Here is a 24,378-nt window from a genome sequence, read left to right on the forward strand (position 1 = left end):
CATTATTTGAAATTGAACTTCACCCATTATTTGACAGCCTCATATAGTCATCAAAAATGGGTCCTTTTTTACCCATTAATGGGTACATGGCAGTTGCAGTGTAGGGCTTTAGTACACCCTCGTGATTTTTTGTTTGTTGTTTCGCCTTGGTTCTTTGTTCGCAAATTTTGTAAGAGTGGAATAACGCACGGAGATTTTTTGGTTTTCTTTTTGTTCGTTGTTTACACGTGGAATATCAATCGGATGGATTTCAAATGATTCGGGCGTGACTAGATACTACAGAATCAGTACGTTTGGCATATGAAAACAATATAATTCGTAGTTCTGGTGCAAGGCGTAACAACCAGATGCAGCATAGAGTTGAAAGTTGGAAATCCGCCATGTAAGAAGAAACGTTTTTGATGATTTGAAGTGATATTTTCTTCTAATTTTTCGTGTTTATCGAGTAGTTTGTGAACTGTTCTCTCTATATGTGGCACAATATGGTTTGTTTACATTTTGGCTTTTCCGCCCCTTTGAAATGTTAGTGTAGAACTGATGTGGATGCAAGAGACAGTGTTTTTTTTTTAATAAAAATTAAAACAAATAGATCATCTCACGAACACACATATAACGAACTGTCAAGTCAAGTATTAGCAAGCTGAACAATGCATTAGCTCAGCCGGCGCCGGTGGTAAGCGTGACTGCTTTCTAACACCCCAATGGGTCTGGGTTCAATCCCAGTCGAGGTCGGTGGGATTTTTCTGAGGCATAAAAATCTCTGGTCACGTCTTCCTTCGGAAGGGAAGTAAAGCCGTTGGTCCCGGCCCATGTGTGTTGATGAATGGGTGCGATATCCTACGCAGGTGTGGAAGCTGCCTTCCTGCACATTCGATTGCCGTCAATGGATGGCAATCGATGTCCGTCGGTGATTGGCACTAGATTGCGGAACAGAGACCGACGTTAAATAAAGGAAAGAAGAAGAAGAATGCATTAGCTCCTAAGTAACATTGACAGATTTTCTTTGTAGGTTTTCTATTTGTATGTATAGGCTCTTCCAGCTATTTTCAAAACATTGTTCGATATATGATGCTATTATCTAGCATCTAATACGGCTAATACGACTAGAAACGGTTTTGTAGCCAAGTTATTAACGATATAGTTTTTGGAAGGGCTTGCACGGCATATTTGAATCGCGTTCACTCAAATTAGCAAAAACGTGGTTTACTTATTGACAAATCCAAGTTTCAATCGGCCACCGTGGCGCTGCAATCGCAGCGGTGATAAGTCCGAAATAATGTGTCAAACTGAATAAATTTTTGAAATTTCAACCAAAAAACTATTATTTTGTATTTATTCTAGCGAGTTTCTGTGGGAGTCAAAACATGATCCGAGCAAAAAAGTAGTACTCGTAATAATGGTATATAATTCTGAATTTTATCGTGCTTTGTTTCGAAAATATCTTCCAAATAAACAAACATCATCCAGATCACCCGATTCGTCCACCGACTAAATCTATTGCCACTTAAAAATTAATTTCAGTCGGTGTATTAATCAGCAGATTAAATCGTTTTTCGTCTGGTGCTACACCGAGCAATCGGCATATTTAATAGTTTTTCGTCGATGGATTTAGCCGGCCAACTTTGTCTGCTGTTTAATCGGCAGATGATTTCAAACCTTAACATGTTTTCTGTAATTTAACTGTCTTGAAGTAGCTTTTTATTTAGGAACAATGCATTACAAAATAATGTTATGCATTTTGTACAAGGTTCATCCATGCTGACAAGAAATTTGCATGAAATTACATTGAAATTAAACAATTTTGCAAACAATCAATGAAATTGTCAAGGGCTGTCACAGACTTATCACCGTCGATTAGTGCCTATTCCTGCCACCAGGCGCGCAGGAGTTTAAGTTGGATTTCTCAATTGACAAATCCATGTTTCAATCGACCACCGTGACGCTGCAATCGCAGCGGTGATAAGTCCGAAATAATGTGTCAAACTGAATACATTTTTGAAATTTCAACCAAAAAACTATTATTTTCTATTTATTCTAGCGAGTTTCTGTGGAAGTCAAAACATGACCCGAGCAAAAAAGTAGTACTCGTAATAATGGTATATAATGCTGAATTTTATCGTGCTTTGTTTCGAAAATATCTTCCAAATAAACAAACATCATCCAAATCACCCGAATCGTCCACCGACTAAATCTATTGTCACTTAAAAATTAATTTCAGTCGGTGTATTAATCAGCAGATTAAGTCGTTTTTCGTCTGGTGCTACACCGAGCAATCGGCCTATTTAATAGTTTTTCGTCGATTGATTTAGTCGGCCAACTTTGTCTGTTGTTTAATCGGCAGATGATTTCAAACCTTAACATGTTTTCAGTAATTTAACTGTCTTGAAGTAGCTTTTTATTTAAGAACAATGCATTACAAAATAGTTTTATGCATTTTGTACAAGGTTCATCCATGCTGACACGAAATTTGCATGAAATTACATTGAAATTAAACAATTTTGCAAACAATCAATGAAATTGTCAAGGGCTGTCACAGACTTATCACCGTCGGTTAGTGCTTATTCCTGCCACCAGGCGCGCAGGAGTTTAAGTTGGATTTCTCAATTGATGAACCTTGTACAAAATGCATAAAATTATTTTGTAATGCATTGTTCCTAAATAAAAAGCTACTTCAAGACAGTTAAATTACAGAAAACATGTTAAGGTTTGAAATCATCTGCCGATTAAACAGCAGACAAAGTTGGCCGACTAAATCCATCGACGAAAAACTATTAAATAGGCCGATTGCTCGGTGTAGCACCAGACGAAAAACGATTTAATCTGCTGATTAATACACCGACTGAAATTATTTTTTAAGTGGCAATAGATTTAGTCGGTGGACGAATCAGGTGATCTGGATGATGTTTGTTTATTTGGAAAATATTTTCGAAACAAAGCACGATAAAATTCAGAATTATATACCATTATTACGAGTACTACTTTTTTGCTCGGATCATGTTTTGACTCCCACAGAAACTCGCTAGAATAAATACAAAATAATAGTTTTTTGGTTGAAATTTCAAAAATGTATTCAGTTTGACACATTATTTCGGACTTATCACCGCTGCGATTGCAGCGCCACGGTGGCCGATTGAAACTTGGATTTGTCAATAGGCGAATCTAATGGAAATTAAACGATCGTTTCAGCCTCTGGTGGTGAATAAGAGAACCATCAAAAGAGTGATGAGGGCTGAAATATTCGCCGTAAAGCATAGGAAGAGGCAAATGTTTTTACCTTTTCTGATTAATTTATCCATCGCAGGTCCTTGTAATCATCATCCACATGGAATATTTTGTTTTCTGTATCGATTTTGGAGTGAACCGGCCTGTGCTTCCACATATTTGTGTTAAGAAAAGTGAAGATTTATAAAACTACCCCAGCGGTTATGATCTTCCGTTTTAATGTGGTGTTATGCAAGATACGCATAACAATATGCTTTAATTTGAGATGTAAAAATTGTAATTTGGATGTAAACAAACGGTTTGGTTGACGTTTCCTCTCATAATCGCATAGCGCACTCTACATAGAGATTTTCACGCCTGGTTGTATTGGTGGGATATGTGAGAGCGTGTTAGTGAATATCCGAGGAAAATGCATAACAAATCGATGTCAAACTCATTTTGACAGATCTACTTTCATACATTTTTTAGGTTAGACAAAGGAAAATAATAAACAACTTTACAACTGCGTGTGCGTGCGTTAAACGTCACTAATCTCTATTGGTGGTGCATAGAAACAGCCTATAGAATAAGTAAATTTTTACTCAAATATAAGTAAATGTCATTCATATAGTGACATTTGCTCATATTTGATAAAAATTTACTCATTCTACGAGTGACCTTCGCTTTTGCGAGTTTGAGTAAACGGTACTCAAATATGAGTTGGTCTCATATGCCGTGAAGTTTGTTTTGATTGGAGGATTTATGGCGGTAAGCTCCAACTCGGATTAACTTTTAATACCGTCCCTGTTTGTATGATCTGAAAAATGTTTGCTCAGAATTATGTTGATTAACTCTGATGTCGACATCAAACCAGCCGGACATTCTTGATCGGGATTTAATCCGAGGATAATACCGGTTGGAGCTTACCACCATTAGAGTCGGTGTATAACACTCAAAAAATACCACACGTTTGATCGAAGTGTTTAAACACTTGATTTTTTAAATGCACGATCACATTTACTTTAAGTGTATTTCACCTTGGTTCAATGTGTTATACATGTTAATTTCTAGTGTTTCAAACTTTGAAATGTTGAGAATATTTCACTTTCTATTCAAGTGTATTGCACATTGAATCACACTACTGTTCAAAACAGATGGATTTAAAGTGTTTTGCATTTCAATACAATGTGAATTGCTTACTCAGAAAGGTAAACATCGAAAACAAGAATTGTGACTTTATCCTATCATCCCGCCTCATATATTAGAACAACCATGGCACAGTAAGATCGAACGAAGACTCCGGCAGCAGCACACCCTAACAGTCCATGATCGAATCCCAAATCATACCCATTAAAAAGATATGTGAAAGCTCTTGCCTCTGGAAGTTTTGTTTATATATTTGTCGATTCATTTTTATAGTCGGTAAAGTAGAAGTCGATAAAGTAGAATATTGTAGAATATTGAACTATGATGTGCAAAGCTATTGATATTACCATATGAGCCACATAGAATCCATGTGTGTCACAATTCAAATCCATAGTGTTCAGACATGGTTCATATCATAAGATTCACACATGAAATGGATGCGTTTCACAATAAGCGCAAAATTAAGTGAGAGAAACATGATGATAACATGTGGAATTTTTTGAGTGAATGATTCACGCCAAGAGTGAAGCCAACACGGTAACCGCAAAATACCCAATAATGACTACAAAGTAAGCATTTTCGAGGAAAACTGGGACTACCCATAAAATGAGTAAAATTTTACCGTTTTATGAGTAATTACAACTACAAAAACAAGTAGTAAGTATTCATTTTTGAATAACAAATACTCATAAATGGGTAATATTTTTACTCATTTAATAGGTAGTCCCAGTCTTCCTCGAAAATGCTTACTTTGTAGTCATTATTGGGTATTTTGTGGTTACCGTGAAGTCTACCTATTGAACTGTCAAACCGGCTACCTAGAGTCGGTGTATAATGAGTCACGCCAAGAGAAAAACAGTTGAACTCGCATCACGGTTTTCGAAAGATTCCCTTTCTTTTAACTTGGCAACAGAGGACTTCTACATCAACTTCAAATGACTTCTAGCGAGAAAAAATAATAGCGGCTGTAGTAAATCATTATATCAGTGATTTTTTTCAAACTATCTTAACAAAAATAGTAGAAATTTTCATTACTGATCATGACCAAACGTATCCCATGACAATTGAATGCTCACTGCGTGTTTATTATAATTTCTTCGATTATATTTTATATTTTATTGCAATACCTTTCGTGGACCTTTCATAGCATCGTAATGTTTGTTTACTTTGCACGATAGGTAGCTGGTTTGACAGTTCGATAGGTAGACTTGGCTTCACTCTTGGCGTGACTCATTATACACCGACTCTACGAGACCCCTCCCCCTTCTGTAAGGGGGGGCTCCCATACAAATGAAACATAAATTTCTGCATAACTCGAGAACTAATCAAGCAAATGGAACCAAATTAGGCATGTGGGGGCGAGTGTGGGGGTATAAGGAGATAATCATAGGGGGTAGCCCCTTAGATAATAGGGAGGGGGGTGCTTTTTTTTAAATCGGCGTATAAACTCAAGCTAATATTGAATCCCGAGTAAGACCGGGCACACTCAGCTAGTATAAAATAAAATTGAAGAAATGATCATAAACACGCAGTGAGCATTAAATTGTCATGGGATACGTTTGCTAATGATCAGTAATGAGAATTTCTACTATTGTTTGACAAGATAATTTGAAAAAAATCACTGATATAATGATTCACTACAGCCGCTATGTTTTGTTCTCACTAGAAGTCATTTGAAGTTGATGTAGAAGTCCTCTGTTGATCAGTGAAAAGAAAGGGAATCCTTCGAAAACCGCGATGCGAGTTCAACTGTTTTTCTCTTGGCATAACTCATTATACACCGACTCTAGGAGGATTGACTGCACGCTATTTCTAAACAACCCAAATTTGAGTAGGATCTACTTATATCCTACACTACACTGAATTGAACCCTATAAAGCAGAAATAGCGCAAAACCTGTTTACAAAGCTGTGGCTATCAAAAGAGAAAGTCGATGAAGAGAATCGATCAAAGTCACTTACATCCCTTTCCTTCTAACCCCCCCCCCCCAATTATCGTTGATCTTGTGTTAATCTAACTTTGTAATTTTACCCCTGAAATTCTCCGACAACCCACTGTTCAACGTTGGAACAAAAAAGCTTCGACGGTTTTTTTTTCGCTGAGGTTCTCACTCTCTCCCTCTCTTGTTGGTATAACTTCCCGCACACTGACTCTGTTCGACCAGCAGAAACGAGCAACACCCACTCTCTTCCTTCCAATTATGTATTGTATTTTGTACTACTAACTACTAACACATAGATAAACGGGCGCGGGTTCTAGAGCGCATCCACGTCTCGCGAGGTCCTTACTCGTGGGCTCCGGAATCGAAAGGACATTCGTATCGCTGCAGTCGTCGTGCGCGAATCAACTCTCGTTTCTCGGAACTACCAAAACGGGTACCTACTAAGGACGGGAGCAACAGCAGCAACAACAGCAGTAGTCTTCATATATACCCCCAGTGGGTGGGAAGGACACTTCCCCCCACCCGGTAACAGCAGAAGCAAAACCAACAACAACAACTGGTGTAGTGGTGGTGTGGTTGAACGGTATTTTTTGTTTGCTCGCGTTCTTCTGCATCGGGAGTGAGTGAAAATTGTGAAGTAAAACTTTCTAGAATACAAAAGTGCTTGGGAAAAAGCAACATTCTCTCATTAAAAGTTAATTTTTAGTTCGACAAACGACACACACGGTTGTTTCGATTTTAGCAGTCGAACCCGCGAAGTGAGTGGTGTAAAATCTCGTCAATCGAAACGGAGGAAAAAATTGATGCGCCTGTCAGGATGAGTGACAAAACTGTAGAAAAAGTAAATATGCCTATTCCAATCCCAGATCTTTACGCGTTACGTTTGTGTTTTGTTTTTGTTTCGTTGATTAGAAAGTCATTTGCGAATCTCGCAGACCTAGGTGGTCATGTCGTTAGGAAAAAAGAAGAAAAACCTTGATGGGATTGCATTATCGATCCCACAGAGTTGCTGTATGTTGTGATAGCTGAAAGCAAGTAAAAAAATAGGGGATATAATAATTAAGGTCATTTGTTGAAAATCCCATGTTGGCTGTAAAGAAAAAGAACGAAAAACAGCGAGTGCTCCCGTGTGTTGCAATGTTCCCGATAACCCAAATTGCTATCAACACAGCAGCGGTCGGGCGGAAACCAGCTAATGGGACTACCTCCAACCGACGACCAACCGTACAAGTGAAACGAGGTGTAATCATTAGAATTCATTGCCGCAGGTGGTTCTTGCGTCTCGAAATGGCTTTCGCGTTTTCCAATTTGGATGTTTCAAGGTAAGGTTATTCCATAAGCTACTCCAATGCTACAAGCTGTTCCGCTGATGTGTTCCACGTACTGCCTCCAATCCTTTCGGGACATTAACGAAGGCGACGTGTGTGGGAATCGGAACAAGTGTGTGCACTTTTGTATGTACAAGTTGTTCTTCTGGACGGTAGAAAATACCGTATAGAAGTGCAATAACATCCATTCGAATGGAATCCAACGGTTGAAGGATGGGATGGAAAAATAGCCAGGAACAGTTTTATTGATCCATTAATCATTTTCAATTATATTTGTGTCATGGTCACGATGGGTGAGTTTGTAATTTATGAAAATGTGACGGGAGTTGATGTTTTAAACAGGTCACTTAGGCTTGTAGATGAAATCGTGACAGTAATGAATTTCTTTACTAAATTTTTAAAGCTAACCATAAAAAAAACATTTGCATGAGTTGAAGCCTTGAAAGTGTTTTTTTTTTCATAGTCACTTTAAAACTCGTTGGGTTATTCGTGACTTGTCCGGGGAAGAGATTTGAACTCGTGACTTTGGCGTGAGAGAAAAATAGAAAAAATAGAATAGAATTTGTCCAACCCGAAAAATCCTAAACCGGATCGGGAATCGAACCAGCCGCCTCCAACATGGTCTTGCTTATTGTAGCGCCTTTACCGACTGAGCTACGGTAATAGACCCCAATTCGGAATGTTTAATTTAGGAAATTATCAGAACCTTTAGGACAATGACGACGCGTGAATTTCAATATGAGAGTTGTCGGTTTCATGATAATTATTAGAGTTGTCAAGCTGTTCTAAGCATTTTAAGGCCATTTTGAGGTTTAAAAATCAATTTGGTAATTCTAGGCTAATTTAGCGATTGTGATGCAATTTGATACGTTTTTGAGGTTGTTTAATCTTATGTTGAAAGTGTTTAGAACGTTTACCGTTTTTTAATGCCATTCTAGCGTTCTGAAGCTATTTTTTTGCGATTTTATGCCATTGTTAGTTTTAATACTTCATACTTTGTTGTTTTATGGCTACTTACTACTCATACGTTTCGATGACTCTAAGTTTTTTTCAGACCATTTTGTGCATATTTTTGGCCTTTTTGGACTGGACTGTATTATTGTGTATTAGTGTCGTTTTTAAATATGTTTAGCTTGTTTAACTAATATGTCAATTTATTTAGCTTTTTTTGCAATTTGACGAAATTTCTAAATTTCAATGTTTCAATGCCATTTTGTTTTAGGGATTTAGGTAATCATGGTTACATCCGAATGAGCTAAAATTTTCAGAAAGTGGTTTTCTCACCTAATGGCACAAATCTAGGGGTTGGCCCGTTGGAAAAATGTTAAAAAATGTCCCCCATATACATGTGGGCCAGCGTATTTTTTTAAAATAATTACTTTATTTGTACAGGCTCAATCGATTAAACTTTACAGAGCCGAGTTATCATTTTCGTTATACATTATTTATTTATTTATTTTATTTATTTATATATTTATTTTATTTACCGGACCGAATACTTGCGGTTGACTCGAGGTTAGAAAAGATTTATAATATTTTGGATGGGAAATGGGCAAAAGAGGTTTGAAATTTGATTTACGATACAAATATTTAATTAATCCTAAAACATGAACTTATTTCTATTCATCTTGAAATCAAACATAAAAAAACCCACACGTACAAAATACAAACTAAACACAAGGTTAATCAAACTTACAATCTAAGATTAATATTCCTAAAGTAAACATATATGAGTTTCATAAACTCCAGATCGCGTCTAGCCAAAATATCCCAAACTGGAACATTAGGTTGTCTACCTCGAGCCCGAAGGGAATCATACAGCTCAGATCTGACTCCACGATGCTCAGCACAAGACCAAATAATGTGATCGGCGTCTTGGTAAGCTTGTCCACATTCACAGAAATTGCTGTCCCCAGCCCAACACGGAACAAGTGAGCGTTCAACGAATAGTGATTGGACATGAGGCAAGACATCAGACGTATGAAGTCTCAACCCACCTCCAACCCCTTGAACCAAGGGCTCTTCGACACCTTAGGGATGATCGAGTATAGCCATCGTCCCAAACTCCCTTCATTTAATTTATTTTGCCAGCTGGCGAGTGACTGTTGACGATAAATGAAGAAAAATTCATCGTAGGTGATTTTTCGATCGTAAATATCGCCTTCCATAGCGCCCACCTTAGCAAGTGAGCCCGCCTTCTCATAGTCCGGAATCGAGCAATGAGATGGGACCCATGCAAAGGTGATGTCAAAAGATCTTAAACGCATGCGGACTGCGTGCTCTCTTGCCGTGCGGATCTATTTGCTTTTTGCTGAAGGAAGTGTTACTACTACCTAAAGCTACAACAAATTTAAACAGCACTTTTCAGTGCTCAACTTGTAAAATTTCTACCTTGTTCAACTCTTATTCCTCTTCGATCCTTGTTTGGACCCTACCCGAGGTAATCCTTCTTGGATATCGATTTGGAAAATTCCTCTTCGATCCTTCAGATTCTTATAGTAATCTGCTTAGAAGTCGATTTGGATAAAAATTTACTGCCGCCATGGCGCCTAAGTGCAAAAGAAAGGGGCAAACTCTTGATCCTCCTTCTGATGAAATTAATTTAAGTAATCAATTTGATTTGCTCACGGATGATGAGAATGATCCATCATCCAAGAAAAATTCTAGTAAACTTTCCCGGCTTAATGCCAAGAAGGAAAAAAATCCCCCTATTGTGATAATCACTTTCGATTTTCATGCTCTTCGCATGGAACTTTTGAACTTCATAAAAATTAAGTTTTCACTTAAAATAGGACGTCGGGGTGAATGCCGTGTATTGGCTGAAACCTTGGACGAATTTAAATGTCTTCTCAAGTATCTTACTGAGAAGCAGCACAATTTTTTTTACTTACGACAAAAAAATTGAACGTGTGTTCAAGGTTGTCATGAAAGGACTGCCCAGTGGTGAATCCCTGGATCAGATCGAAGATGAACTGGCAAAATTACTTAGAATTGTGTCACTCCAAGTAATCAAAATGAAAATAAAATCCCGTCCTGGCGATTCGCGGAACGGGATTTCTAATGATTTTTATTTAGTTCACTTCAAGTCTAGTGAATTAAACAAGCTTAAGGCGTTAGAAAAAGCTAGCCGATTGAACTGGGAACACTTCAGGAAGACTGGAGGAAAATTCCAAAACCTCACCCAGTGCCGTAAGTGCCAGGGATGGGGTCACGGAACTAAAAATTGCTACATTCCAGCTAAATGCATGAATTGTGGTGATTCCTCTCACGCAAAGGACGACTGTCCTGTGAAGGAAGATCCTAAGAAATTTAAATGTTCAAATTGTGGTGAAAACCACAACTCCAATTTTTGGGAATGTAACACTCGCAAAGCGATCCTACAATCTCGTTCTAATCGACAGGTAGGGAACGCTCCACTTTCCCGACCAGGTAAAAATTCCTCTGCTGTTAACAACGGTCAGCGAGGAACAAATTCTACATTCGTACAATACTAACCAACGTAATTCTAACAAAAATTTTGAAAATTTTGACTTAGGAAGCATTACTGCTCCTAAAATGGAATTTTTACAGAAATCATTAATTGACATGATTTCTGATATGCTTAAATCTAACTCCATGTTTGATGCTATTCAAACTGGAGTATAATTTGCAAACAATATTGTTATTACTTTGAAATTCAGTAATAGATTTTAAAGCATTAAATATTTTAAATTGGAATGCTCGATCTCTTAAAGACAATGAAGACGAGCTATTTAACTTTTTGAGAGTTCATAACGTGCATATTGCCGTTATAACTGAAACGTTCCTTAAACCTGACCATAAGGTTAAGAGGGACGCAAATTATTTCATTTATAGAAATGATCGTCTTGATGGACCCTGTGGTGGCGTTGCCATCATTGTTCATAGACGAATCAAACATAGAATTCTTTCTTTATTTGAAACCAAAGTTTTTGAAATTTTGGGACATTCTGTTGGAACAAAATTTGGACACCTTACGTTTATAGCTGCCTATTTGCCATTCCAATGCGTAGGCCAGTAAAATAATTTTCTCAATGGTGACCTTGAGAAACTTACCCGTCATAGGTCTAAATTCTTCATTATTGGTGATTTTAATGCAAAACACCGCTCATGGAATAATGCTCAAAGCAATTCCAATGGAAATATTCTGTTTGATAATTGTTCTGCAGGTTATTACACAATACCCAAACAGCCCAACATGCTTTTCTTCAGCAAGAAATCCCTCAACTATTGATTTGGTCTTAACTGATTCATGTCAACTTTGTAGCCAATTGGTTACCCATGCTGACTTCGGTTCTGATCACCTTCCAGTAACTTTTGAAATATCCCAAGAAATAATTTCTAATCCCAACAGCTTTCATTTACCATAGAGCTGATTGGGAGCAATATCGAACATTTATGGAATATAACTTCAATCCAAACATTCCTTTGCAAATCAAAGATGAAATTAATTATGCTCTTGAATCTCTGACTACTTCCATAGTTGAAGCAAGAGCTGCCGCAGTACCAAAATGCGAGGTTAAATTCGATTCAATTATAATAGACGACGATCTTCAGCTCTTGATCCGTCTTAAAAATGTCCGTAGGAGACAATATCAAAGAACACGCGATCCTGCCATGAAAGTTATCTGGCGGGATTTGCAAAAACAAATTAAAAAGCGATTCTCTGCCCTGAGGAACAAAGCTTTTGAAAATAATGTTTCTAAATTAGACCCAAGTTCCAAACCCTTTTGGAAACTCACAAAAATTTTGAAAAAACCTCAAAAGCCTATTCCAGCGCTTAAAGGGGAAATACAAGTAACACGTCAAAAACTCGACGATTTTCGGAATTTTTTTGTGAGCAAATGAAACAACGCAAACGTTTGGGGTTTTTGCATTAAATTGCTTAAATCCTCTACATTTGAGATTTTTTTCATTGGTTTGTGACATCTGTGGCTCCTTGGGGTCACATCGGAAGGAGGTCGCCTCCGGTTGGGGATTGGTAATTGGCGGGCGTTCTAGAGATCTGAAAAATGAACAAAACTTACTTTTATCAATTGGACCTTATTCAGAAAAGATTTTTGTTCTATGTGAACGTCTAAAACCAAAAAAAAAACGATTTAAAAATTTAGAAAAAACATCTGAAAAAAAAATTGATTTTTCACTGCTTTTTTCCACTTTTAGGCAGACCTGAAAATTATTTATTGATATCAGTAGTTCACATAGAGTAAAAATCTATTTCCTTTAAGATGCGCCAGGTTTCAAGTCATTTGGATGAGAACTTTTTGAGTTATCTTTCCCGCCAATTTGGAAAACACCGTTTCGAGAAAAACGCGTTTAAAGTTTTGGGTTGTGTTAAAACATGATTTCTGGAACTTACGGTTAATCGGCGATACCGGGGCCATAGATCAGTCCAAACTCGTGCTCGTAGCATTTAAAAAAATTAAAGTAAAATATAAAAAATCGATAAAAAATTTTTTTTACTTGTATTTCCCCCCTTTCTCCCTTGATAAATGGAAAAATGCAAAAGTTGTTCCAATTTTGAAGCCGTATAAAAATCCAGCTGAAGCTTCTAGCTACCGTCCAATAAGTTTGCTTTCTTCAATAAGTAAACTTTTTGAAAAGATTATTTTGAATAGAATGATGCTTCACATCAATACGAACTCAATTTTTGCAGACGAGCAGTTTGGATTTCGCCATGGGCATTCAACTACTCATCAACTCTTAAGAGTTACCAATTTAATTCGTTCAAACAAATCTGAAGGCCACTCAACTGGAGTTGCTCTTCTAGACATAGAAAAAGCATTCGACAGTGTTTGGCATGAAGGTTTGATTGGTATATTGAAAAAAAAAATTTTCCACTTTATATTATGAAATTAGTTCAAAATTATTTAACTGACAGAACTCTGAAGGTAAATTATCAAAATTCCAAATCTAATCGACTGTTAGAGCAGGAGTTCCTCAGGGTAGCATTCTTGGGCCTATATTATATAACATTTTCACTTCGGACCTCTTCCAATTTCCTGGTCAAACCAAGTGAAATATCTTGGATTAGTACTTGAATAAAAATTAACTTTTAAAGATCACATTGAGGGCATTCAAATCAAGTGTAACAAATATATAAAATGTTTGTATCCTCTTATAAACAGGAAAGCCAAACTTTGTTTGACGAATAAACTTCTAATATTTAAACAAGTTTTTAGACCGGCCATGCTTTACGCTGTGCCAATATGGTATAGTTGTTGCACTATCAGGAAAAAGCACTTCAAAGAATTCAGAACAAAGTTCTTAAGATGATTTTGAAGTTGCCTCCCTGGTACAGTACTACCGAGATACATAGAATTTCGAATGTTGAGACTTTAGAACAAATGTCCAACAAAATAATTAATAATTTCAGACAAAAATCGTTGCAATCCTCAATTGCAACGAACCCTTTATACTTAGATAAGATTTAGTTTTAGTTTTTAGTTTTAAGATTTCAATTGTTATACTGACATGCAGGTTTAGAAAACCTGTTTAAAATACTGAATTGCCAAGGCAGGAGCAATGTAAAAACACTTAGATATATATCATAACAATTAAGGCTGGTAAGTTACTGTTGTAACTGGAGCACCTAGGTTAAAATGAAATTTATTTTGAATTTGGAACAAATAAAGAGTTAAAAAAAAAGATCCTAAAGATAAAGGACTTAGAAGCTCTCGTATTTTCATGAGAAAATACGAGGAGTGCTTTACCGGCCTCATGAAGCGAATAGCCTTGACAGAACTGAGACTATTCGTAAAAATAAAATAGTGATATGGTGCAAGTGAGGCGATAGTTTCTAGAGTATAATGTATTGCCGACAGCTCAGCAACATATACGGAACAAGGAGCATGAAGCATTCGAGAGGCGCCATGAAATTAGTTATAAATACCAAATCCAGCGGACGCCTCTATTTGTGATCCATCTGTGAAGAACGATCTTGCGGAATCAACTTGGCCAAATTTTACAGAGTACAATGACGGAACAATCATGGAACGATGATGTTATGGGATTCCGCGAATCTCTTGCGTTATAGATAAATCAAAACTAACTGAATTTCCGAAGTCAGAGAAGCATACACGATGAGGATTATGATGTGTTATGTACACGTAGTACAATGACATAAAACGAGTTTGAGGGTTTAGCTCAAGAAGCTTCTCAAAGTTTTCGATTACTGTGGACCAGTCTAATGTAGCATGATTTTGAGAGATTCAAAGTAGAAAAAGTTGCAAGTATTCATATTTAACAGTATGTTCTCAGTATATCCCAGCTACTTGTGCTGTCTCACTGATAATCATTTTCTAACATTCTGAAACATTTTTATGATAGCAATGCAACGCAAACAAAATCTATTAAAAATATGACACCAAAAACAGTAAAATATCGCCTGCTTAGTGCCACTTCATCAGATTGCATTTCTTACTTTGAAAGTGTCCGATTCCGCTATGATGACCGGGTGCAGTGGATGGGAGGAGAGTGTAAAAAACACCATTTCGCCAAATTACGAAGATGATTCGCAGCTCCTAGATAGGAGGAAAACTGACAGCAGAGCATTTTCAGTGACATTTGTAACTATTATATATTTTTTGCACCATTAGCTACATGTTTTGTGGGAATCTGTGGTAAAAAGTTGCAGCTGTTACTCTTTGCTTGGTCTTTGATCAGACTCGCAAAAAAAAGATGGCCACTCTGTGATTACCACCATAGTTCGATGTAAATGCTGGCTGGGGGTGGTGGTGGTGTGTTCACTCAACTGCAGTTGAATTGTGGTCCTGTACACAGTAGGACAGAACAGGACGATAGTTGCTTGCACAAGTTTAGGTTTTCGCGTACAGATAGCGAATATCTATGTACATCGTGCAAACAATCGCATTTCGTTAGCTGTAACAATGGACTCCGCCAGATGAACAAGATTGGATGTGTCCGGAATTTTTACGGTTCGGTTCTTCGTTTTCTGGGTTGATTTTCGGTTTCGAGGATTTATACCGATTCAGTTTGGAACAACTGGAGCGCGAAGCTTATGCAGTTTCCTTTCAAATCAACAGATTTACTACTTCTAGTTTTGAATCAGTTTGACGTTTCCATATTTATTAACTGCATTACGGGATTGTACGGGTACACAAAGAGTTCTGCCAACTGAAAGCACCAAAGCAGCTTCAATGCTAAGATCAATCTTTTGCACATAGTCGTCGGTGTGACGCGACTGCTTCCTTCCGAAAGATGGCAAGCGCACCTGCTCTTGACGGATGGAAACACCGACAGAGACGACACAACGGATGGCCGTGACGGAAGTTTATGCCACTTTTCGCTCGACGATGGTAGAGGAGACCGAACCCAGCCCAGCATTCACCAGCTGGTCGGGGAACTATATTGGAAAGAGCGCGTTAGTTGATGCCTGGATGGGTGCAATTTTTCATGATAAAGCTCTTAAACCGGTTGGAGTGGTTGCCATGAGAGATGGATGAAAATGTTTCCCCTCCTGGATTATGGGGGTGAATGGCACAACAAAACACTCGATATTGTATTGTCGTTTTGAGATAATTTCGATTTGAATTTCTTATTAAATAAATGGCATGTGATAAATCTTGGAATTTGATGTAAAACATCGATTCAGATGAAAATTGGAAAAGTCGGATAAGTTTAGTTGATATTCACGATGAAGGTACATCCATTTCATTTTACAATTTCCATAAGATTAGAAATCTCCTCCCAAGAGCACGGTAACAACATAAAAAAGCAAACTACCGACCTGTAATTTGTCCACGGCTTTCGGTTATCACCATCACTTTTTCTTTGTTTTTCCACGTCTGAGATCAGCAACGTCTACTCTTTTCCTTTTCACCGTATACCTAAACCGTCGGAAAACTGTTTGATATTCATAGAAGTTTAAATGAAGCTTCGGTTGATGCGACAAAGCAAGCAGTGTGACTGACGATGGCTGAAAATGTGTGTCCTTCCTTGCCTGCTACGGCAGTCTGGTTTCCGTCGAAATGCTAGCAAAATCCAAATTTCCATTGTCTCTGTTTGTTGGCAATACTGAATGCTGTGAAATAACACATGTCCCACGATGTGCAGTTTCAAAAATCATTCCGTTCCATTTTAATTTAAATGTTAAAATTCATGTAATTAAAACTCACACCCCGTCCCATCCGTCGTCCGCAAGCCGCGAGTAATCCAATAGGAAAAGTTCCTCATCAACGGACCTGGACAAAGAGATGACAGATAACTGTCCCGTGCGGAAAATTGTCCCTTCCGGGATACGAGGTAAAACGTTAAATTGCTTCAGATCAGAGCATAAAGAACTATGTAATAAAAACCTGTACATCCGGTGCATTTTGGAACAGGAAACTTTCTTTTCGAATTGCTCCACACGCGGTCGTGTGAAAAAATGACACACCCTGACAATTGGAGCCCATGGTGCCAGCTCGGCAGTTTTGATGGTATCTGAATATGAATAGTAATCAGAACAATTATAACACACGCGGCACGGAATGAGTGATTCTAATTACGGAAACATTGCCCCGATTAGTGGCCGCAGGGAGGTGGGTATGTGTGTTATTAAATGTTATTACATGAGAAAGTGGGACGTGTGTATCTGACCACTTTGATATGGAACAGTCCTGGGAACAGTATCATTCGGTTTGTCTGTTTACTGCATCACTTTGACACGCCCTTCTAATAGTAGACGGGTTAAACATATTTGGATCCAAAACATTGCCACCATTGGCAACGGGTCTACAATATATAGAAATATAGGGGAAATGGCTCTAATGTTGGCCTATGGATCTAAGATTGGGCCCATCGCTAAAAATCTGCTATTTATCTATTTTATCTATATTAACGCATCATTGGGACGGTACTAACGGATAAAAGGTCGCTATTGAAAATTTAGTCGATTGTTGAATTTATGTATGGACCCAAATTAGGGGCATTTAGGCCGACATTACATACATTTCCCCTATACAGTATATTTGGTAATTACAATGTTAAAATTTAACTTTTCACAATTTCGATAATGAAATTCATGCAAATATGTTGATACCATATGTTGATTGTTTACATGAGTTAAGGGAAATGGCTCTAATGTTGGTCTATAGATCTAAAGATTGGGCCCATCGATACAAATTTCCTGTTCTTAAAATTTTCGTAGACCAACACGCCATCTGGACAATACAAAATAATATTTTTGGTTGCTAGTGCAACATTGTAAAAAAATCCTTTCCTTTGAAATTTATGTATGGGCCCAATATTAAGGACACTTAGGCCGACATTGGGGACATTACCCCAACCATTAGAGAAGTGGATTCAAAATAAACTGTATTGCACTGTGATTCAAAACGGCAATTTTGTGGAAATAACATATTTACTTCGATTCTATTAATTTTACGGGGTTAGTGTGTTCGTAGAAGTTGACAGGGTGTCCATCCAACCGCGAAAACCGGTGAATCTGGGAAATCCGGGAAAAAACCGGGAATTCGGATTTACCAGGAAAAATGAGGGAAAACCCAAATTGCACCGGGAAAGATCATGTATACTCATCCCAAGTAACAATTTTGATTTTATATTAGTCTTGTAGGCCATAATTTGGTCTTGAGGAATCTATTAAACCTTTAAACTTGTAATGTTAGTTGGAATCAATCAACTTTATAGCACATATATCATTATATTATCTTGCTTACAACTTCAATATAATTCGTTTCTCTCACTTGCAATCTGTACGCGCCAGAATCAAACGGTGATTTTGTCGTTGTTCCTACTAAGATAGCTAAATTTATTGGAATGCATTGGTGCCATTGCTTGAATTCTTTTGCTACAGTGTTCCGAGTGAAGTAGTTCTAGTATAAAGGCTCAGCGAGACAAATCATGTTACGAAGCTACTTCAAGATAGAGAAGTAGATTCATGCCGTGCCACTCCTTGCAAACTCCGATCATGCTTGGCATGCAAATGTTCGATACCGGACATAGAGATAAATTAAACATTAATTTCTGCACTTTGTGCTAACCAGATACCAAGATTAGGACATCTTTGAATACCGAGGTTAGTTTGTAAAAAATAAAGATCTGAATCCATACCTCTCACTCCAAAATCATGAATTCAAATCTCACCCGGATAAAGCACGAATGATCCGAGAGTGTGAAAACTACTATAAATAAAAAATACTTTCCTTAAAATTTTGTTAAGCATTCTCAAATCATCCTGTTGGAATCCTGTAAAGATTCTTTTAAGATTATTTCAAAAATCATTATTGGAATGTCCTTGCATTTATCTCCTCAATTCCAATCCCCAATTGAGAATAACATATTTTGACCTTACTACATATTACATACTGTATTGTTTAGGATCAACGGTTAAGTGAAAACTTGTGATGGTACTTGGGGTATTTAATCATATTTAATTGTTCAATTAAACTGGGAAAACTAGGTTAGACAACTGGAAAAAAAAAACCGAAAAAAAACAGCTTTTGACTTTTTTCCATTGTCTATAATCTCGAGATATCACATTTTTTTTGAGATTTCGAAAAAAATAAACTCTGGTTCTGATATCGCTTCGTCATCTTGAAAGTTTTCCAAGCCTAATATGTTGAAAAATGGCATAGAAAACTTCCCAAGCGCTAGAGATTTTTTTCAAAGACCTGAATTTCGATAAATCTCGATAACTTTTTCAAAGAGACGTATCAGCCTTTGTAAACAATGCATTAGATCGTCGATTTGGCGTAACTGGTAGCTCGCCCACGCATGCTAACACTACCATCAGATAGAGGAAATTTTCCCCTACCTGCTAGTGGTGTTAGTAAGCGAGTGCGAGCTACCAGTTACGCCAAATCGACGATCAAATGCATTGTTTACAAAAGCTGATACGTCCCTTTGAAAAAGTTATCGAGAAATCTTAGAAGGTCGGAAGTTTTAGTATCGGCAAACATCGAAAAATGATTGAGAAGAATCTTCTTTTTGCAGAAGTTCTTTTCCAAGCCCATCAAATTGTATTTTCTACAAGTCCGGAATCAACAAATTTCCAATCTCAGATTTTAGATAAATTCTATGTTGAATGAATTGAAATTGAAATCTTTTCTATATTTTAGAAACATTAAAAAAATTCCGGACTGTGAACTTACATTCTAACATATCGTAAATTATTCTACGCTTTCTTAATTTGTTTGAATTAAAGATCGCGAATCACTAAGTACCAGCATTAAACAAAAAAAAAAGTCCAATGCCTCTAAAATGTATACAAGGGTCTTACAACTTTTTTGAAAGTCGAGATTTTTCGAGAAAATTTTCTTCGTTCCAGAATAATGATAATTATTGATACAATCCAGAACACTTGTCTAGGTTCTAGAGATATGATAAATTGTCTATGTTTGAAGTTTTACAGAAGTTTCTATATTCAAGATCTTTAAAATTGATTGCCTTAAAATTGACAAATTTGTTCAAGACGTTAAACATTTTTCTCTGCGCTTCTTTTTTTCAATTTCAAGATTTCCTAATAAATTTCTATGTTCAATCTTTTACATCCCGAAATTCAACCAATTCGCGATCTGACTCTAAATTCAACTTATTCAACGTTTGGTTTCCAAAAAATCGTGAGTACTGTGTGAGGAAATAGAGGTTACAAATTAAACTATTGATTATCCAATTAATACTGATTTTACGAAAACAAATTTATAAGATGCTTCAACCATTTGTTTTATTTAAAAAAAAAAGCTTGCAAATGTTGGGAATTTATAATATTTGTCAAAGCGGATCGCATTCAACGACAGATTAGATCCATATCTTTAATATCTTTCCGATCAATAAATGTCACTATTGGTCACTATTTGGTCACCTTTTTTTGTTATTGTAGTCAATACTATTGTATAAAATCGAAGACAACAAATCAAGAAGACTGGCAACTTTGCCAGAATCCAAGCGACAGATACAATGGCGCTGCACTTGAGTGAAGGTGGAAGCAACGCATAGAAAAATGAGCAAATACACAAACCCTTCTTCTGAGGATGTAATCTTTGCTATCAAATTCGTTCGAACCATTTACCTTTGAGCGGCAGATGACGTGATTGTACCTGTCTCATAGCGTTCGTATGAGAAAGTGGAAGAGTTGCCAGTCTTCTTGATTTGTTGTCTTCGATAAAATACACACTACCAGCCCTGCATATTGTAGAGGAATTCTGCTTACAAAATTTTATCATTATCTCTATAGGGTTATTTTTGAACGCCTTTTTTGTTTAAGGTAGAGTTTTTTTAAACCGAGAAAAACCCGGGAATTGAAAAATGAAATTTGAATGGACACCCTGAAGTTGTGAATTATAACAATAGGTTTCCTTTTTATGAAAACTGATGATTAGGAAGGTTTTCATTTTAACTTAAATAAGAAATCTTTGGTTTTTTGTTTAAAGTTATAGGTGGTTATAATCTTGAGCAAAGTTTTAAAAACAATTTTTTTCAAGCAACTTTGCTGAATAGGGGAAAGTGGGGCATTTGGGCCACCTTAAGAAAATCACCACTAATCAAAATTCAGTGGAAACTCGAATGATGTTTAAACAAATGGATAGTTTTAAGTCCTATTTACATCATGAATACAAATTGAATAACTTTTGATTCTTATGAAAGAAGATTTAAAAAAATATTCGTTTTGTAACCGAAATTAAAGTGGAGTAAAAAGAGCATCCTGTATGGGTAGTATGAGTGACCTTGTAAACAACCGGTAAGAAAATTCTGTTCTCTTGAGGCTTTATGAAAGGTCAACAATGAACAGTTTTAGCATAAAAAGATTTAAAAGAAGCAATTATTTTCTGTAGAATAAATTCAATTTCAGAAGTACCGTAAAACGGGGTATCTTTGATAATGCAGGTAACTTTGATGTATAATATAATGACTAAATTTACCGTCTGCACTATTTCCTAATTGAAAACATTGGTTCCATTTTGTAGCTTAGGGTATTACCTTTGATAACGTATAGAGTTTTTATATAGTTTCTGTTACATATTTCCAAATATTTGAAAAAAATATCCAATCACCTATCAAATGTATTTCTGAAATAGCCATCAAAAATTTAATACTGTCTTCTTATTACTTATGATGTTTCTGATTAAATCCTTATTCAAAGTTTCCTATTTCTTGAACTAGATTGTTTGAGTTGCATATTTTTTCAACATTAATCGAGTATTGTCAAAGTAACCCCAAAACAAAACAAAAACTGATGTCGGTCACAAGACAAAAAAATAGTGCAAATGAAATAATTTCTCTTAAACATATTATTGACGATTTGAATCTAGCATCCTCAGTACTTGTTTAAAAAAAATCGAAAAACATTCATTGTTGTAAAAAATATTTAGAATATACTTAAAAAAACTATGAAAGTTACCCCATTTTACGGTACTGCCTATTTAAGGCTATATTTTTTCAGTCGTGTGAAAGACTGATTTTTTTTCCAAAGCAGCTGCTTCAAAACGGTCTTTCATGTGATGCAGTAATATTTATCAAAGGAATAATGCAAAATTGAAGAATTTATGATGCTCATATCGCCCCGAATGAACTTAAGTATTATTTTGTTAAGACAATCTTAAGTGATTATTAAAAACTAGAAATACATCGTGCCATATAAAAAACCAATGTCCATTTGTAAAGCTTCTGATGGAATATCTACGATAAGTTATAAGAAACTTCTGATAAACCTTATTTTCTGATTCAGAAGTCTTAAAACATTTTTGACATTTTGAGCTACTCTAAAATTTTTAGAATATTTGCACTAAAGTAAGTAAGGTTTTAGACTAAAATGAAATAAATAGTTCAAGCAGTCTTCAAGCATTAAGCCTGCAACAGATTTTTTGTAAAATATGTTCAATTTATCGATGTTTAAGCGTCTGGCCACATTACCCCATTGACCATATTGCCCCACGTTTCCCTACATAAATTTCCTAGCTCTTCATTTGACCATGTTAAAACTATATTTCTGCTTTAAACTAGGGTTCCCTTTTAAAAAATCAGATTTTTTATTCTAATATTTTTGCTTCAAATGTCTCGAAAAAGTAGTCTTGAGAAGCGTTGTATTATGACGCATATTTTTGCTCAACAAAGTATTTGGGTATAACATAACATTCAAAAGTTACGGGTAATTTTAAGTTAATATCTCAGGTAGTTGGATAGATAATTTTATTCTCTTCTCAGTGAATTCTTAGAAAGAGTTCAAGATTCACAGAGTATCTGAGGATGAATTTCAAGATTTTTTTGTGTGTTCTATATAGAATTTCTGGACTGTTATAAAGACATTTTCAAGGGACTTCCTGAGAGAATTTCAAATTTATTTTTAACGAATTGTTAACAGAATTCTGCGAAAGGAAATTAATCTAAAGGAAATGCTTGAGAACACTCAAATAAAAGCCTGTACAGTTTTGAACAAAATTTTCATACACAAATTGTGAAGGTTTCGAACGTATTGCAGAAACAAATCTAAGATCCCCCAAAGGTGCTGCTGTCTTAGAAATGACCCATTAGGCTCAATCTCATTCAGTTTAATGCTTAATTCAAATGTATATCGCTAAACCTGGAAAATTTCCAAAATTCCGGGAGAAAAACGGGAAAAAAATCGGGAAAATGCTAATCGAGATTTGATGATCACCATGAAGATGGAGGAGATGAAATTATGCCAGTAGGGCAGTGTTCAGAAACAGTCAGAAAAGAACTTCTAAAGGTGAGAAAATTGCCATGCCGAGGACCTCTTCTCGTATCATGGAGTAAATCGAGGTGAGAAACGGATCATGAACTGATAACTTTAAGCGATTATGCAAGCCTTTTTTGTAGATTTATATCAAAATGGTTACAGCTTCCTTAACACATCGCTGTCAATTATAGTTACATCCCGGTTACTGCTTGAACTGCATACCTGGCGTTTACCATGTTTAAAATGTGTGCATTTTACCCTTTGTCTGTACCTCTAAAATAAAGCAAAGTTAATTGCGATAATTGAAGGTATTAAATTATTAAATAAAATTCGAAATATGTCTCAACTTAGTGGCAAGCATATCAAGAAGACTTTAGCATGCAAAAATGTCATAGAAAAAATCGTTTTGATGAATAATAAAGATTGCAAAAATTTCCTGGGGTCATATTGACCCCAAGATACAGACAAAGGGTTTAAAAAATGCAGATCCGTCCCGTTTTTGGCAACACACGATTTCTGTTTTTTTTTTCATTCTATAAAATTGATACACGCTTTATTCAATTTGAAATTGTACTGGACCACTCTTCATGGGTTAGAAATTCGTGTGGTATTTCATGAAAAAATGTCCAGGAAGCGCTAATATGAGGAAAGTAATAGTTGATGGGTAGGTACTGCACCTAGAATTTATTTGAAAATTCCTGTAAAATCAGGGAATATCCGGAAATTTTGTTTTCTTCATTAAATCGACACCCTGTACCATTTTTGAACCTCCGTTGGTTTAATCATTGGCCATTTATATGATATACCTCCTTAACCAAGCGTTAACAGTGTGTACGCTATAAATCTCAGAAATTTACATGATTTTTTTCGGATACAAGGCATAATCATTATAATATTTACCCACAAGAAAAGAACGCATAGAAGAGGTAAGAGCACATTAATTAACTGATAACAGAGTAGAAAGAGCAAAAACAGAAACGTACAAACGCCTCATTATCACGTCAGGAAACGATCAATAAACGGTACGCTCCGTACATAGGACGTGGTAATACACAACAGAACAAAGCCATTGTTCCTACAAGTAGGTT

General features: G+C 36.3%; 1 protein-coding gene across 4 annotated transcripts in view; it reads left to right on the forward strand.

Annotated features, from left to right (window-relative positions):
• The window catches only part of SPoCk (secretory pathway calcium atpase), a 183,828-nt gene that overhangs the window by 6,030 nt on the left and 153,420 nt on the right, over positions 1 to 24,378 (forward strand). Inside the window, exon 1 of one of the 4 annotated variants that reach the window (XM_065235733.1) lies at positions 6,699 to 7,130. The exons of the other annotated variants lie outside the window; for them this stretch is intronic. Within the exon in view, the coding sequence (XP_065091805.1) occupies positions 7,107 to 7,130 (24 nt within the window). The 5' untranslated portion in view covers positions 6,699 to 7,106. Of the gene's footprint in view, positions 1 to 6,698; positions 7,131 to 24,378 lie in introns of those variants that run through there. 4 annotated transcript variants of the gene reach the window in all.

The sequence above is a fragment of the Ochlerotatus camptorhynchus genome, unplaced genomic scaffold (assembly GCF_037179485.1).
Source record: "Ochlerotatus camptorhynchus isolate MF236.1 unplaced genomic scaffold, CSIRO-AGI_Acam_v1.1 ptg000503l, whole genome shotgun sequence".
Taxonomy (NCBI): Eukaryota; Metazoa; Arthropoda; class Insecta; order Diptera; family Culicidae; genus Ochlerotatus; species Ochlerotatus camptorhynchus.